General features: G+C 43.5%; 1 protein-coding gene across 1 annotated transcript; it reads left to right on the forward strand.

The window, feature by feature from the left end:
* Positions 1–275: 275 nt before the first annotated feature.
* Positions 276–5365, forward strand: FABP2 (fatty acid binding protein 2). The gene is made up of 4 exons (XM_006112602.5): positions 276–468; positions 1747–1919; positions 3505–3612; positions 5092–5365. Exons 1-4 carry the CDS (start codon positions 402–404, stop codon positions 5140–5142), a joined length of 399 nt encoding a protein of 132 aa, XP_006112664.2. The 5' UTR covers positions 276–401; the 3' UTR covers positions 5143–5365.
* Positions 5366–18710: the final 13345 nt, after the last annotated feature.

The following is an 18710-nucleotide window of genomic DNA, read 5'->3' on the forward strand; positions in this document are numbered from 1 at the left end:
GAATTTTGTGTTTGGCTAAACAAGTAATAGAAAGACATTCCCAGAAGCAAAAGCTGCCATATATTGAAAGTGTCAGATCGTTGCTCCAGTGAATTGCCACTTTTCACCACCATTGTTCATAGTATATGTGACATTACATAGCAACTATTGTATCTTTAAGACAGTGTATTCAAGCATTTCATAACTTGGGAGAAAGGGGGTTTGACAAGATGGAGGAGAAAAGACAGGTCAGCTGAATATCCAATAACTTGACCTTGAAGAGGTCACATGATGATTTGAGCTTTAGCCAGCCACATCATTCTGTGAAGATAAACCAGATTATAAATTCCCTCTGCAAAGCTGAGCTACATCTCAGGTTGACAAGAAGCTTCTTCAAGGAAACTTCCCTTTCAGTCAGAAAAATGGCATTAGATGGCAGCTGGAAGGTAGACAAAAGTGAAAACTATGAAAAGTTCATGGAGCAGATGGGTAAGTTTTACTTTTCCAGTGCCTCGTTCTTGCCTAAGAGCACTCACTAAATGCTAGTGCTGCCCTCTTCCTTCTGTTAACTGTCTTTCTGTTATCCTGTTGATTGCCTCATATTTTCTTACAGAATACTTTTTTTCACTGCAGAAACCTCATCGTGACACAGGGGCAGATTCTGATCTCTCGATTAATTCTCTTAATGCCATAACTGAGAAAATGTTTCCCATTTCACTGAGGTTTTCCCTCATTATGGAAAAGTTGTAGAGAATTGGAAGAATTATACTCTTTCTGTATAATTCTATAGCAAGGATATGATTTCTATTACATTTTAAAAGGAAAGATCATTCTCTCTTAAAATCTACAAGTTTTAGACCAATTGCTAGACAACCTATTTGTTTCCTATAAACGGCATTTGTTTCCATCCCCATTAAATTCTATAGGATTTTTCCATAATCTCAGAAAGAGAGCAAGGTAGATTACTGCAAAAATTCAGTAATTCAGAAATTAGTAATTTCAGAAAACTACATATTCATTGAAATGTAAAGTTCTGTGAATAACATACCAACTGGAAAAGAGCTGTAACTTAGGAGCCTAAAACTGTGCTCCTCACTTTAGAAAATGTTTTTGAAAAAGCTTTTGAAAATGTTCCCAATTATGCCTGATGGCTTCAGCATCTGGAAGAGTGAAAAAGAGTTTTCATTTGCAGTTTTGGAAATAGGGAAGACATTATATATCAAGCAATCATTTATGTTTTCTGGTGTCTAATTTATTTCTGATGAATTTAAGAGCTCTGAAGAAAAAAAGAGAGGGTGAGAATTTTCCTGCTTTTTTTGGCCACAAGACTAAAGAAGCAAATCCCACTAAAGTTAGGCTCACTTATGCCTATAACAAGTTTGAACCATGCAACTCAAAGTGCACACACAAGCACAAGACTGAAAGATGAGGAACCTGGAGCTAAAACAGGAAAAGAAAAGCAGAGATTAAGTTCTGCACACATGACAAGTCCAACAAAGGAACTGATTCGTCATTGCCTCACATCTTGTGTAGTCATTTAAGCCTAGACAAAGTGGGTGGGAAACAGTCTTTTTGGCAGTGTCTTGGACCAACTTTGCCCAGGTGAAAATGACTACATACAATGACAGACAAAAGTGAAAAACTTGGACCAGAGAGCTCTAATAAGGCCCCTAACTTATTACATTCACTTGCCCCAAAACATTCACTGGAAAAGGTACAAATCTGATACTGCAATTTAAGTTGCTTGATGTCCAATTGCTTTTTTAGGTATTAACGTAATGAAGAGAAAGCTAGGAGCTCACGACAATCTGAAGATCATTATTCAGCAGGAGGGAGAGAAATTCACTATCAAGGAAACAAGTACTTTCCGCTCTATTGAAATAGTATTCACTCTGGGAGTCAATTTTGAATATAGCCTGGCTGATGGGACTGAACTCAATGTAAGAAATCCATTTTCATATGATAAGCCTGTATTTAATACGATTATTGCTGGGATGTTTTATTCTGATTTAATTTTAAATTTGACTCTGTCTAGGGAACGTGAACCCGTATAGCAGAGAGCAGAATCTGGCCTAATGTTTAAAAAGACTGAATAATAGAATATTCACTTGTTCTATACAAGCTGGTCTGGTGAAGCAAGGAGTTTTTGTCTCTCTGGGTATGTCTACACTACCCCCTAGTTCGAACTAGGGGGGGTAATGTAGTCATACGGAGTTGCAAATGAAGCCCGGGATTTGAATTTCCCGGGCTTCATTTGCATAAAGCCGGCCGGCGCCATTTTTAAATGCCGGCTAGTTCGGACCCCGTGCCGCACGGCTACACGTGGCAAGGACTAGCTAGTTCGGAAGCCTAATCCGAACTAGCTAATTTGTGCCGCGTGTAGCCGCGCGGCACGCAGTCCGAACTAGCCGGCATTTAAAAATGGCGCCGGCCGGCTTTATGCAAATGAAGCCCGGGAAATTCAAATCCCGGGCTTCATTTGCAACTTCGTATGACTACATTACCCCCCCTAGTTCAAACTAGGGGGGTAGTGTAGACATACCCTCTGAGTGCATTTTCTCTCTCGGGCATATGAAAAGTAGGGAGAATTAAAGTCCATAGCAGGGTCTGATAGAGAATGAAATGCAATTGGTTATTTATGAGGAACTATTCTTTCTATGTCAGAGAAAGAGACAGAGATTCATGTTTTCATTTAATTGTGGATGGGCCCTGAGCTCTGTGAAAAGAATAATATCCACCCAATAAATATTTTTTATTTATAGTGCTGTAGCAGTTAGGAGCCGTAGTCCTGGAGCACAAACCTGTTGTGCCAAAGGGTATAAAATGCAGAACAAAAACATGTCCTTTGCCCAAGGAGGCTTACAATATAACAACAATACAAGAAAAAAACCAGATGGATACAGAGAAGTGGGAAGATACAAGAAAACAATGAGACAATATTGGTCTGCATGATAGGCAGTGGTCTGAGCAGTCTAGCAGCCTGACCACTTTAGGTATCCATAAGGCAAAACAAATTTGAGGAGGGATTTGAAGATGGATAATGAAGTGGTTTTGCGATGGTTTAGGAATAGCACATAGGATCCCATGTGTGCAAGCTTTGTCTGGAAATTTAACAAGTAGGCAGTGGAGGCTGCATCATGGGTTGATGAGAGGCAAGCGCAGACAGCTTGACAGTGACTAAGATGATGATATAGAGAGTGGACATTGACTGTGAAGGGCCTTGAAAATGAAGACAAGCAGTTTATGTTTGATGTAAAGGAGAAGGGGGAGCCACTGAAGAAATGTAAGGAGAGGTGACATAGTCAAAGTGACAAGCTAAGTAGTTTTATATGTATATTCAAAATTAGAAGTGTGTACTTCTTTACTGTACCTGTCATTTTACAGGGCTGCTGACAGAATGCAAACCTGATAGGTATTTACCTCTTTGCTCTTTGGCATTTTTTTAAAAAAGCCAGACAGTACATATACAGTATCAACATTGCCTGCCATAAATACTTTGGATTTTTTTCTCTCTTTATGCTTCAGGGAAATTGGACACTGGAAGGAAATAAGCTTATAGGAAAATTCAACCGGAAAGATAATGGGAAAGAGCTCAAAGCTTTCAGAGAAGTTGTAGGAGATGAAATGATTCAGGTGAGCTAAAAAGTCATTTCCCTTTATGCACAGTATCAAACTATAAAGAACTGAGTCCTCTAGAACAGCTGCATGAAACTGGGAAGCATATTCATTATTTATTTTTTTAATCCTACATTTTAGTCAACATTTGAAATTGAAATTTGAAATTGAAAAAAGCATCAACTTTCAAATACTGAACTTTTCTGACCTGCTCTAATCTTTCTGTTTTCATGCCCACTTGCATTCATTTCAGCTATCTGAGTGAAGCCTGAGCTATGTCTAAAGGAACCTCCTGCTGGGTCCAAGCTCATTCTGACCAAAGGCTTGAAAACCACGGTTTTGTCTGTTAGATGCTAATAGATCCTAATGTGGGAAGAGCCTTGAGTTCCTCACAACCAGTAATGAATAGATCTTCACATGCCTCTGTGAGGTAGAGAGAGGAAGTTGAGAAACTGTTCTATTTAATGACATCCAAAAATCACACAAGATGTCTATGGCAGAGCTGCACATTGAACGCTGATATTTTGAGATCTGCTCCTATGTTATAAGCACGAACTCCACGTTAACCTTCAAGCCTATATTGAGGGTTTGTCCACATTTGAACCTGACAATGGCATAGCTGCAGTGCTGAAGCTGTGCCACTGTAACACATCAGTATACACCAGCAGTATAGATCAATGTAGATAATCTGTTTCTCAGAGGCTACATCTAGGCTGCATCGTTTTTGCGGAAGAGGAAACGCAAATGAAGTGCTCATTAGCATTTCTCACGTTCTCATTTGCATAATATCTTCCGATCCTTTTTGCGGAAGAGGTTTTTGCAGAAAAAAACTTTGTAGACGGAGCCATTTTTCGCAAAAAACCCTTTTGCACAAGATCCTGTAAACCTCATTTTTTTAGGAATAAGGATCTTGCGCAAAAGGTTTTTTTTGTGAAAAATGGCCCCATGTATACTGTGTTTTTTTCCGCAAAAACTTCTTCCACAAAAAGGACCAGAAGAGACTATGCAAATGTGAGCGTGAGAAATGATGGCGAGCGCTTTATTTGCATTTCCTCTTCCGCAAAAATGATGAAGTCTAGACATAGCCTGAAAGGCGGTATTGAGGTTGATAGAAGAACTCTTCTGTTGACCTCGCTCTGTTTATGCTAGGAGTTAAATCAGTTTACCTATATTGCTCAGACCTGTTGATCTTTAACATTCTTAAGCAACATAACCTTGAGAACCTAACTTTTAGTTTAGATCAGGCCTAAGTAAGGGAGTATAGATCTGGGAGTATAAGATTTTAAAAATCCACAGTCCTGAGTTTAATCTTTCTCATTGATTTTGATAGAACTACTCATATGAGTGAGGGTTACTGATGTAGTGGTAGTTGGACTGAGACCTTAGGTTGTAAACTTGTGATGGATAATAAGTACTTTGTGAATGGGATCTGTAAAATAAATCTCAGTGGAAATGGTCAGTGATAAAAGCCTTTTCCTCTTCATTAATCTCTTTTAGACTTATATATATGAAGGAGTTGAAGCCAAGAGATTCTTTAAAAGAGCTTAAACTTCAAGCCCAGAAAGAAATCTTATGGAGAAGAATTATGTTGCATCTGTTTTCCTTTCCCAACAAGTACCAAGTTACTGATGGATCATTCAACCTTTGCATTTCCAGTTTCCCAATATTACATATTTGTATTGTATGTCAATAACTGTTTTATTAGCATTATTAAGGGCTGTGAAGACTATTTACATTTTGTAAATGAAAATAAATATTGATTCTGCACTGATTTTCAAGTGGCAAGTTGCTTTAAAATCATAAAAGATGTTTGTGGTTATAATGTTTCTCTGTGTATTGTTCACTGAATCACATTGTTTAAAATTATGCAACCAATCAACAAAACAAAATAACCTTTCCTCATACAAAAAAAACCAAAAAACAAAAAACAAAATACCAGACACCCTGCTGCCCTTTCATGTGTATAACATCCGGACGTTTATGTGTCTGTAACCGTAAAGATTGATACTAGTTCATCCCTCAGATAAATGAATCCAACTCCTGATGTCAACTGAAGTTGCATCAGGCCCTTACTCTACATTTACAGACCTGATCTGTTTTTTCATACAAATCATGCAATAGCAAACAATAGAGGTCTATGAGGCCCATATCTCTACGTCAGTGGTCCCCAACCTTTTGAGATTGTCGGGCGCCAGGGGGCGTGGCCGTTCGCCTGCCGGGCGCCAGGGGGCGGGGACACTTGCGCGCCCGGGGGCGGCCCCCCCCATAGCTGCATGCCCGAGGGCAGGGCCCCCCCATAGCCCCGCGCCCGGGGCCGGCGCCCCCACCCTCAAGCGCCGCGCGCCCGGGGCCGGCGCTCCCCCCGCCAAGCGCCGCGCGCCCAGGGCCGACGCTCCCCCCCACCAAGCGCCGCGCGCCCGGGGCCGACGCTCCCCCTGCCAAGCGCCGCGTGCCCGGGGCCGGCGCTCCCCCCGCCAAGCGCCGCGCGCCCGGGGCCGGCGCTCCCCCCGCCAAGCGCCGCGTGCCCAGGGCCGGCGCTCACTGTGCGCCATGTGCCCGGGGCCAGGCCAGCCCCGAGCACCTGGCGGGTGCATGCAAATGCCCCCACTGGTGCCATGGCGCCCGCGGGCACCGTGTTGGGGACTCTACGTAGTTTCTATGTAGTTTCTTTTCTAATATTTTTACTACAATGTTCTGGAGCAGGCTGTATACACCATATCTGTAATTTGTAGGACTGTCAAGTGAATAAAAAAATCACAATTAATCACGTGGTTAAACAATAATAAGACTCCAGCTGACCTCAGGCTCTGTGTTGTGCTGCCCCTTTGAAATGCCGCCATAGCTAACCCCAGGCTCCATGCAGCCCTTTGAAACGCTGCAGCTGCAGTGCGAGCGGAGCCCGGGATGAGCTGTGTGGTTCTGACCCTTTGAAAGACTGTCACAGCATTTCAAAGGGGCAGGACTGCACAGAACCCAGGGTCAGCTAGGGTTCGAACTAGGAGGGTAGTGTAGACATACCCTCTGAGACTAAAAAAAAAAAAGACAGCAGTCCCCACTGCAAGACCTAGAAGTTAGCTTTATGTCCTGCTGCAGAAGAACTCAGTGAAAGGGAGGCTGTTCAGATTCAGTAAATGCTCGAATCTAGTGTTGAGGAGAGCAGCCATACCAGACTGGCTCCCTAAAGAATCAGAATAGGGGAAACATGTCCATAGACTGATCCCTAGAGAAGTTTATGGGAGAAGATTGTGTCTTGGCACAAGTCAACATTTTCTTCCCCTGGACTGTCCAGGAATCAGAGGCCAAGGAGCCCTGGGAAACTGATGCACCAGTAAATATCTTCCTTACCCTCTGAGAACTCTAAGGAATTAGACCTGACAGAAGACAAACTTTGCTTTCTTCAGGCTGAGACCACGGAGGAGAGAGCTGGGACATATCCTCTCTTCCAGCAGGATTTTTAGGAAAGTATTGAGGTTTCTGTTGACCAGGTTGTAAAACTAGCTGATTATCTCTTCTAGCACAGGCCCCTGAGCACTTCTGACATCTGCAGATGTGAAATGGCTGGTTAAATGCTCAAGGAACATGAATATGGATAAGTTAGGCAACTATTTGCAATGTTTATATATTTTAAAATTTTAAAACCAGAAAAGAACACTGTGATCATCTTGTCTGGCCTCAGACTATAGTATTTAACCTAGTAATTCCGGCAGTGGAGAAATAATTCTTCCCTACTTTGTAAGTGAATGATCCCAATGCTCATCTGATGATCATATCTATTTTTTGGTAGTCTCTTAGGTGCCACAGGATTATTTGTTGTTTTTAAAGTTACAGATTAACATGGTAACCCCTTTGAGACTCACAATCAAACCCAGAAATTTGTGGTTGAGCTAGAGTACTTCTTTCAGAAAGGCATCCAAAATCTACATAAACGTTCCAAGTGGTGATGAATTTACCAAAGTCTTTGATAAGCAGTTGAAATGGTTAAGTCTCCTTATTGCTAAAATGTTGCATCTAAATTTTTCTAATGTCAGCTTCCATCCACTGAATCTTATTATGTTTTTGTTTGGTATTTGAAAAGCTCTCTACTGACAGATAACTATCTTCTCCCTACATAAGTGTTTATATTTCATGATCAAGACCTCTCTTAGCTTTTTCTATTTAATAACACATTTATTGAAGGCAATAACACATTTATTTAGGCAGTTGTTTAAGGCCTTAGATCATTCTTGTAGCTCTTCTCAGAATCCTCTATAATGTTTCCACAATTTTCTAGAAGTGTTGACCCCTGAGCTGGATACAGTATTCCAGTCTAACCAATGCTATCTACAAATGCACATGCAAATATAAGTAGAACTCCCAAATTCTACTCAATATTCCCTCTGTTTACATTTACAGATCATATTAGTCTTTATAGGCACAACATTACACCACAAGTTCATATTCAGTTGGATCCCTACAAGGGTCTCTAAAATCTTCTCAGAGTCACTGATTTGCAGGATTAAATCACCCATCTCATAGATATGGCCTATATTCTTGTTCCTAATATATGACCTTGCATTTGTATTAAAACACACTTATCTGGTGTTCCCAGTTTTTCAAAAGATCTAGATTTCCTTGTATCAGTGACCTGTGTTCAACAAAATTGTCTACTTCATTAATCTGTGTCATGTACAAACTTTAGCAATAATGATTTTATGATTTTCCTACACCACTGATAAAGATACTGAATTTGAGTCATCCATCTCTTTAAAAAAAGCTAAAAGGTGTATTAAGACCAAACTAGAAGTGGCTCCACAAACTTTTACCACCTACCATGGTAGCAACCTCTGTGTGCTATTCACTCTTGAGTTGCTTGCCTCCTAGCTATTATGAACATGCCCCACTTCCATTGGTTCACAGCATTTCCTTAGGATTCTGGTGAACATGTTGGATTCTAGATGCATCTACTCCCTAAGCATTACGATGGCAGTAGGTGACTAGCCAACATTCCGCTATGTATTGTACTACTTGCATCTTAAAGTTTCTAAGATCCTCCAAATTCCAAGGATTCTCCAAGAATACTTTCCAGAAAAGGTACATTTAAATCACCTATGATAAGGTTAATGAATTTTGGAATATCTATTACACAGTAACTATTCTGGCTATTTATTTTGGAGACCTCCTAGACTTTCTTCTGTCTGGGAATTAATAAAAAAAATCATCAGGTAATATTTTGGCAGTTCCTGTAACTTTACTTACCCAGCGCTATTATGAGAGCTCTGCAAATCCACCAATATCTGCTTTATATCTGTGGATATATGCATCTGAGAATGTGGATGTGACTGTCCAAAGTTCATTTTTGCAGCTATGGATACTGATGTGGATACAAATTTTGTATCTAGAACCCTGCAAATTTGTGGATATCTGCTTTATATTCGTGGGTATCTGCAGCCACGGATGTCAATGCAGATATCTGTGGCTTATTTTTGCAGATACAAATTTTGTATCCACTCAGGGCTCTAGCTATTATTTTCCAAAGAATCTGAGAGTTCCATCTGCTGGTTAGATTAAACATTTTTAAAAATAGTAAGTCAGATTCATTAACTAGTTTACAGACGGATATGCCATAAAGGACACACACATCTATATTAAGGATTAGCTAAATTTATTTCCATATGCTGACATAAAATTTCTTTTAATATACTAATGGAGATCAATTATTTAATCATACAAATACAGGTATATAACAGGGTAGCTTGCCTCTTTAAGGGCTTGTGGGATGAGTGAACAACAAGCCTTGACCTAAGCAGAAGCTCAGCAGGCAGGTGTTCTTGGATATCAGCTGATCCAACTGGCAGCAGCTAGTGATTGGCTCTGATACCAAACCATAAGAGCGTCAAGGTTCCCAAGAGAGAGCGGGAAAGAAAACTTTTTTGAGTAATATCAAAGGATTGGTCTGCCCTGATGCTAAAGATAACTGTAAAACTTAAGCAACTAGGGAGTGAAGGAACTTCAGTATCAATCCAGGTCAGAACTTTACTTTTTGTTACTTTTCATATATCCTATCTTTGTGTAACAGGGGAATAAAAGACCCGCTGTAGGGGAGTGTCTACACTGCACCCTTAGCTTGAAATAAACTACACAATTGCACAGCTTATTTCGAGTGTGTCTACACAACACCCAATTTCAAAATAAACCACTATTCCAAAACGTCCCTTAATTCTCATGGAATGAGGTTTACAGGGACATTGGAAAAGCTATTTCAAAATAATGGGCACGCTGTTAAGACGCAGAATACGCTATTTCGGGATACCAGAAGTATCCCAAAATAGCGCTGCAGTGTAGAGGTACCCTAGGAAGGCTAACACAGAGTTGGGTTTGGGTGACTGTTTTGTATCCAAATTGATGGACAGACCAGACAAAAATATGCATTTTGGAGTAGTATACATTACGAAGGTGGTGATGTTAATTTAAATGGGACTTATCACATGTATAGAAATATGTAAGACTAGATACTGAAAGTATGTAGAACTAAACAAAGTTCATCCCTGGTTCAAATCCATCTACAAGACCAAAACTGAATATGATGGAACTGTGTACGCTCATAGGTAAAATGTAATGTCCTTTAAAGAAAAATGAGGAGTAAAGAATTAAGGTCTTCATTTGGCAATGAGATTCTGATGAATAGTCTAATTCAGCATTTTCCAAACTATGGGGCGCAGCCCGGTACTGGGCAGCGGGAAAAAAAATACCAGGCCTCAGCATGGCTGCCAGTGTGTTCCGGGCTCCCGGACTGTCCGTGCAGTGCTGGGTTCCCCAAGCCCTCAGCCGGGCTGGGTGGATGCAGCAGTATGTTTCAGGCTCCCGGCAGACGCATATTGAGGGTTACTAGGCGAGCTCTTATTGCTGGCTGTGGAGGGGGGAGGAGGGGTTGGATATGGGCCACAGGCAGTGGAGGTGCCCGGGGGAGACAGGGAGGGGAACCAGCTAGCAGAAGCAGGGCTGGCCAGGGGAGATTGCAAGGGTGGGAACTGCCTAGTGCGGACAGTGAAGCTGGCTGGGGGAGATCACGGGGCAGGGCTGGCCAGGGGGAGGAGGGAGGCAGTGGGGCTGGCCAGGGGAGATCGCGGGGGGACTGGCTGGCAGAAGCAGGACTGGCCGGGGGGCGGGAGCAGTGGGGCTGGCCAGGGGAGATCGCGCGGGAGAGGGGGGCTGGGGGAGAACCGGTTGGCAGAAGCAGGGCTAGCCAGGAGGGTGGGAGCAGTGGGGCTGGCCGGGGAGATCGCAGGGGTGGGAACTGGCTTGCAGGGGCAGTGAGGCTGGCTGGGGAACTGGCTGGCGGAAGCAGGGTTGGTGGGTGGGGGCAGTGGGGCTGGCCAGGGGAGATCGCAGGGGTGGGAACTGGCTTGCGGGGGCAGTGAGGTTGGCTGGGGAACTGGCTGGGCCAGGGGAGATCATGGGGTGGAGGGGGGGGGGAACCAGCTTGTGGGGGCAGCAGGGCTTGCCAGGAGAGATCGGGAGAGAATCGGCTGGCAGGGACAGCCGGGCTGGTGGGGGGGGGAGAGGGAGAATCGGCCAGCGGTGAGCAGAACAGTTCAGGGCGCACGCAGATCCTAAATAAAATTTAAAAGCAATGCCTTTTAAATATCCCCACTGCTGACAGTGAGGTTTAAAGGCACTACAATGTGTCAGAATGGAGAGAACCTGGTGCATTCACCATCCGGAATGAGAATATGGATAAAAAATTCCAAAGATGGTGTCAACTTTCTGAAAATAAATGAGCCCCTTTTCAGTACATGATGTGGTGGTGCAGGGTTTTATTGGATTACAGTCCATTTTTCCAATCTATATTCCCTTAACTTTCTGGTAAGAATATTGTGGATGGCCATATCAAAAGTTTTGCTAAAGCTGGCTCTGGGGGCTTTGGGAGGACCAAAACCACCATATTTGCAATTTGCTTAATGAATATGCAAATATGCAAATGAATGTTACCGGTCCTCCGAAAGCTCATAAATGGATTTACTGGTTCCTGTGTCAAAAAGTTTGGGAACCCCTGGTCTAACTCCTGTGCCTATACAAACCTTATTAATTTCAATGGGGATCTATGGAGGTATGGGAGCCTTCCTACCAATTGTAAGATTGGAACTCTAATCACAAAAACTTGTTGCAGAGTTTAACCTGTGATGCATGGCATGCTGTCAATATCACTACTGTAGTGTAAAAAACAGAACAGATTAGCAGGCTTTAAGATTTTCAAGGATTCCGACTAAATATGGGTTTTTTGAGCCCACAAACTCTCCCCTCATTGACTAAGAGAGAAATCCTGATTCTCTTGCTATCCCTGTTCCTTTCCTCTTGAATTGAGCATGCTGCCACTCCAGCCAGAGACCTTTCTGACTACGGAAGTGGGAGAATGGCAATAGAACTCCAACCCACACAGTGTACTGATCTAGAGACCCAAAGTAGGTGAGGTAATATCTTACATTGAATCAACTTCTGTTGGCGAAAAAAACTAACTTCTGAGCTACATAGAGCACTTCTACTGACCTAATTATTTGTACTACACACAGGACTGTTACATAAGTATCTACTACATGGCAGTGCAAAATATTACCACTAGGATAGAGGATCTGTTTGTTTGGACTTGTCTGTTTGTTTGGAAAGTGTTTCTGAAAGTGTTGTCACGTGAGGTGTGATTGCTAGGGACACTGCTTTACTGCGACTGAACACCCAGGGAAAGAAGACTGTGTATCACTGGATTTATACATATTATATATGAAATCCTCAGGTAATAAGTGAGACAGAATATGAGGTATTATCATAAATATTCACTGGAAACTATGTAACAAATTTAGTAAAGCAGTCAGCCACCTATGCTTGTAGGCTGTATATTGTGGTGTCAAATAAAATCCCCAAATCCTGATCTTTCAGCTTCAAACCTCCAAATTTCTAGCACCTGAGCTGAGACTCTCCATTAGCACAGACAAGCATTTTGAAAGCCAAAAAAGACAATACAATCACATGCTCAAGCCGATATGTGACAATGAAGTATTATATGAGCAATAAAGCAGTTCTCCCCATATTCATAATAACTGAATGAGTAACATCATCTATTTGGTTAGGGAACTCTGTTCCCTTCTGGTGTTCTATACAGAATAAGCCAGAGATCCATAATTTCAGAACTCATTCAAAAAATGATTTACCTCAGGAAAGGCTTTATCCACAAAAAGACTCTGTACTAGATCTATAGTTTAATTTTTGAGTAACACATATATTGATGTTGTAGTTTTCATTTGTCTAGAAGGCATTCCACTTAATTAATAAAATCTCAGTTAACAATGTCTTAAGCCATGTCTACACTTACAAACTTGCAATGGTACAGCTGTACAAAAAGTCATGTTTCCCACATTACTCTGACAGGAAAGAGTTCTCCTGTTGACATAATAAAACCAGCACAATGAGGGTCAGTACTTATACTGATGGGAGAGCATTTCCCACTGTGCACATGAGCACTTATGCTGGCAAAACATGTCACTTGGGGGTCTGTTTTTCTTCTTCTGAGGCACAAAAAATGCGCTGTTAAAAGTGCAAGTGTACACATGGCCATAGATCCAAATGGAGGCCTAGTCTACACTAAAAATTAGGTCCACATAACTCCATCAGTCAGGGTGTAAAGGTTGAGGTCAAGGCTCAGATCAGAAGACTGTCAAGTTTTACAGCCTCCTTCTAAGGTTCCCTCTTTTAGCCCATCTCTCAGAGCCGACCTAGTAAACAAAATAAGCCACATCAGATGTTGAAACAACATCTCTTTATTTACTAGGAGGAAGGGGATGGACGAATACAAGGAACCGAGGCAGAAAGGGAAGGGAGGATGAAAACGGAGAGATAAAACTGTCCCTCATCAAACACACAGGTAGGTAAATGGAGAAATGATTAAAAATTTCTACTTTGCCTCATGGATGTTGGTGTCGTGGACTGCCAGTGATCACCACCTCCTCTGGGACGATGATACTGAGGTTTACTGGAACAGTGGTGGATCAGGATTCCCCCTTTGAGCTGCCCTATGTGCGGGTGACTCCTACCTAACCAGAATAAATCTGCAAGTGTGAGTGTGTTCCTGGTAAAATAACAACGAGATGTTCCACTTCAACTAATGAGCAGCTGCTTCAGGCTGACAGCTACCATAAAGAGAGAAAGACAGTTTGCCTCAAGGAGTTAGCTACCGTGAGCCCACTTCCTCTGAGAAACAATCTAGAAAAACCCTGAGTGAGAGAAAGAGTCCCCTTATATGCATTTCCGTTTCCTAGCAACTCCTGCTTTGCCTTTCCTTCTCTTTCTGGCCTTCCTGCCTTTTTTCTCCTCTGAGAGGAAAAAGAATCTTGCACAACATGGCGGACTTTTGTAGTGATAATCAAACAAAATGGTTATCACATCTAACAAACATAATTGGACCCCCTTTTCAATGGGCATACCTCGATTTAAACAAGGAACTTGAGCTGTTATAAGGGGTATGAAAAATCCATAGCCTGTGCAGCATAATTAAGATGACCTAAGAACCTGTGTAGACAATGCTACTGCTTCTTGCTTGGGGAGGTGGATTGGGGAGAACCAAAGTCAAGGCTGCCGACACCTTCCAGGGTCCCCTAAGCAAGGTATGTGGGGAAGACCGGCTCCGTACTCCCAGAAGAACAGGGCCTCAGGTGGAAGGGGTGAGCCAGAGGCATCCAGCCTTTCATGCCACCCAGAGTGTGCCACTCTCCATCCAGCCCTCAGAGGCACCTGAAGCATGCTGTGCAGTGCTCTGGAGGCAATTTAAAGGGCCCAGAGCTCTGGCTGACATTGTTGCTACTGCAGCAGCACTGGCAGCCAGAGCCCTAATCCCTTTTGAGTAGGGATGTTAAATATCAAGTCATTAACTAATTGAATATTCAATACATTTTTCATTGACTATTCGATAGGGCCTTTGAAGTGTAGCAACAGCCCTAGTGGCTGTTCAAAGGTGAAAGTCCCCGGGGTTAGCTGGGGACTCCCCCACTGACCCGGGCAACATGGGTGGTGCTGCTTTGAAACGCCGTGGAGAGCCCAGCGTCAGGCTTCTCACAGCGTTTCAAAGAGGCAGTGCTGTGTGGCACTCAGGATCAGCTGGGGACTCCCTAGCTGAAGCCGGGCTTGTGCGGTGCTGCCACTTTGAAACACTGTGGGGAGCCCGGTGTCAGGTGTGGTGCTACCTAGCCAGGGGCCAGAGGGTGCATGGCCAGAGGGAAGAGGGCAGAGGCTGTTTGGCCAAAGGGCAGGGGGGATTTTGGCCAAGAGGTAGGGAGTGTCTGGTCAGGGGGCAGAGGGCAGAAGGGATTTTAGCCGGGGGGCAGGTTGTCTGGCCTGGGGCAGGCTGTCTGGCTGGGGGAGGGGGTGAGTAAAGAGGTGCAGGTCTGGGCATGAGGGGATGGGGGGCACTTACTTGTTTTCGTGCTGCTCGGCAGACACCATGTAACACACCTGCTGCTCCCTCTCGCTGACAGGAAGCTTCCAGGAAGGACTGCAGGGGAGGTCTGCAGGAAGTGTCTCCCCTGGGAAGGAAATGGCAGTAAGCAGGGAGCTATTTTTGGTTCCTGGTTTCCCCCACGCAGAGGGAAGGAAAACACTGTCGCTCTGATCCATGTTTAGCTTTGCTTGTTCCTTGCAGATTTCATCTGGGGCTTTCTGCCCCCCCAACTCTAACCCCAACCCCACCCCACCCCAGCAGGAAACTGGCTCTGACGCTCCAATCTTGCAGGGGACAGTAAGGCTGTAGAGCCAACGCTGGCTCCCTGCTGTGGGGAGAGCAAGGGGGAGGCTGAGTTGTAGCTCCAGAAGGCTCCCTAGTGAGCCATAGGTTGCCAACCCCTGAGCTACCACTAATGTGACAAGTCACTAGAGATGTAATAGTGTCGTTGATTAACTGATTAACGGATAAGCAAAAGCTTATAGGTTAATGCTATAGACTACACGCATTTCCCTTCCCTCCAAACAGTAAATTTTTTAGCAAGCTGTCCAGCAGCCCAGCTCAGTTCTGGCTCACACCGGATCCAGGACCTATCCCCACTGTGGCTCTGCATTTAAAGTGTATTAGGAGCCGGGCAGGCAGGAAGCCTAGCTCAATTCTGGTTTGCACTGGGTCTGGGAGCTCAGACCCGCCCCCTCAAACAGGGGCTGCTGCCACCCCACACCGCTGACTCTTTATCAGAGGCAGCAGCACAGAGCAACAAGCAGCCGGGGCTGGTTGCAAGAGGGACTGGTTTTTAAACTGGCTCCCCTCACGGACTAGCTCCCACCTGGCACCCCACACTGCTGCCAGCCCCACCCCTGGGGACTATAGAATAGTCAACTAACTGATAAGAATTCATGAGGTTACTCAACTATTCAATTAACTGATATTTAACATCTCCACAAGTCACAGAGCAAGGCTGATGAGAAGCCAAGCCTACACAGGGCTACCCTTTGGACTGGGCAATCTGGGTCCAACCCCACGGTGCCACAGCCAGGGGGGCATTGCAAAGAGCTCAGACCCTGCTCCTCCCCTTTGGCACATTTCTCTAAAAGCCTTTCAGCACAATTTGGTGAAAAGTCAGTTTGAGCTTTCTGTCATAGGCAGATCTGTGTTACCATTGCCTTTTTGGAGAGTGAGTGGGTTTAACTGAGAGAAATATTAGTTCATTTCTTTGAGACTTCATTGACAATACTGACAATACTTGTCTAGTTCAAGTGCAAGGGAAAAAAAATCTATCAGGTGATGATTAGACACAATATTTGGATTTTAACCTTGTCAGTTTATTATTAATGTCCATTCTTAATAGACTTACCAGTTTTGATTAGATGGATTCCTGGAAGCTTCATTATGACTTAATTTTTAATTAAAGATTAATTTTAATTAAATATTAATCTTTAATTCCTAGACTCTAGGACAATCCTAATTCCTAGTCTAACAGCAGGTTGTTAAGCAGGATTTTGTGGGACCCCCCCCGAGGCTCTGGGTTGGGGCCAAAAATGAGGCATGAAGTGTGTAGGACAGGGCTACCAGTGAATGGGATAGGGATGGGAGTGTAAGATCTGGGCAGGAGGTGGGGCAAAGAGGGGGTGAGGGTGCGAGGTCTGGCCAGGGGGGAGGCTGCCTGGGCAAGGGGCAGGAGCAGGCTGGGAGAAGGCTACTTGGCCAGAGGCCAGGGGGTGCCCGCCCAGTGGGCAGGCTGTCTGACCAGAGGTCAGGGGGGATTTTAGCCAGGGGCCAGAGATTCTTGGATGCATTCTGGGATGCATTAACAGGAGTGTTGTGAGCAAGACAACAGAAGTCATTCTTCCACTCTACTCTGATCATGATCATGAGGGTTAGCCAACAGCCTGGGAACTAAAGGGTTAACTATACCTAACCGGGGTAGAGTTGGCCAATAGGAATGTAGGTAGGTATTTCAAACTGGGACAAAGGAATTTTTGGTTTTTCCCTCTCCTTTGTCCCTGGGCAGTTTCTCTCCAGCTACTGAGGGAGTCAGACAGAATGTCTCCCTCCAAGAATAGACTCTTCACTCTTCTGTAAGTAGGGTAAAGTTTAGATAAATCTAAAGTTTAGATAAATCTAGGTTTTATTGTTTTATGGTTTGGGAAATGGGATCTGATGTCTGTGCATTTAAAATGGGTTTTGCTCTCCTTTGTAATTAAGCTCCTGGCCCATGGTGGGTTTCCCCTTCATGGCTATGTCTACACTTGTGGCTTCTTGCTCCAGAAATATGCAAATGAGGCTAAGCGTGGAATATTGCCGAGCCTCATTTGCATACCTAATGAGCCGTCATTTTTACAGAAGAGGCTCTTGCGCCAGAAGGAGCTGTCTACACTGCCCCTTCTTGCACAACAAAAACCCTCTTGCGCAATGCTGTTCTTCCTGAAAAGTAATTGACGTAACGGCATTGTGCAAGAGGTTTGTTTGTTTGTGGCCCACGGTACAGTTTTGGTTTTGGTGGGGCTCAATACATGGCCCGTGGGTGGAAGCCAAAATAAAAAAGTAGTCAATATAATGGTTTTCTGATATGTATTTTAGTAGTTGAATTACTGGATTGTCATTGCTCATTAAAAGTGCTGTATGATGGGTAGAAATCGGGTAAATATTGCATTTTATTAAAATCAACAAAACTGACATAAATGGGGCCTGCGTGTTGTGTAGTTTTGCCTTATTTTTTGTATTTATGCTAGTCAGTGTGAAATAAGCTATTTGCAAATATTTGCATATGTATTTGCATGTATATGCAACCACACTTAAGTTGCGGCCCTCGGCCTGTGCTGTGAGTATCATTGTGGCTCCTGGAGCTCCCAAAATTGAGTAGCCCTGGTCTAGGTGGGTGCCTGGTCCTGCCGTGAGGGCAAGGGACTGGACTCGATCTTTCAAGTCCCTGTCAATTCTAGTATTCTATTATTCTAAGCAGCATAATACCATTTCTGCCAACTCTTGTTCCTTTCTCTGATGATCAAGCACAATTTTTCATTGTAACTTTTTTGTTCAAAGTCTTCTAATTCCTAACATTGTGAACAATTTCTTTGCTCTTTTCATACAATTATAGAAAACGTTTCATCTCAGAATTCCTCCCTCACATTGGCTTCATAGTGTTTCTTCTCTTTGTTTATTGTGTTTGGTATGTGCCTCTTTCCACTCTCTAATCTGTGATCACTTCAGCTGTGTCTGCACTACCATAAACTCAACCATACAAGGTTGGGAATAGCGTTACTCCTCCTACTTCAGCTGCCCTGACAGTTGATGCAACAGGTTTAGTAGTGTGGATGCATTGTTTAGAATATCGATTATATGCAGCTAAATTTGATGTAAAGTTCTAGTGTGGACAAGGCCTTAGTCTATATTTGGTAAGAGTGCACCTCAGGTTTGCACATTTCACTGTGGTGTAGTTTGCTAGGTGACAACCAGGATTTATGTCTAAACTGAACCTAACTTTGTTACCATATGGTAGAACAGGTTGGATTGTAAACATAGTTTTAGCAGTAATTTTACTGGAGAGGTGCAGACAACTGATGGTTTTTTTATAGTGTAGAAGTCACACCGAGCTTCAGCTACATGAAGACATTTGTAAAGCATCTCAGATTCCATGAACTTCTGTTGATAAAAG

The sequence above is a fragment of the Pelodiscus sinensis genome, chromosome 4 (genome assembly GCF_052426305.1).
Source record: "Pelodiscus sinensis isolate ZL-2025 chromosome 4, ASM5242630v1, whole genome shotgun sequence".
Taxonomy (NCBI): domain Eukaryota; kingdom Metazoa; phylum Chordata; order Testudines; family Trionychidae; genus Pelodiscus; species Pelodiscus sinensis.

What these genes read in the sequence shown, in the direction of transcription:
- FABP2 (XM_006112602.5), top strand. Translation starts at nt 402, where the DNA reads ATGGCATTAGATGGCAGCTGGAAGGTAGACAAAAGTGAAAACTATGAA. An exon ending in AAAGTTCATGGAGCAGATGG is followed by an intron (nt 469 to 1,746) that starts GTAAGTTTTACT and finishes TTGCTTTTTTAG; the next exon opens with GTATTAACGTAATGAAGAGA. An exon ending in CTGATGGGACTGAACTCAAT is followed by an intron (nt 1,920 to 3,504) that starts GTAAGAAATCCA and finishes TTTATGCTTCAG; the next exon opens with GGAAATTGGACACTGGAAGG.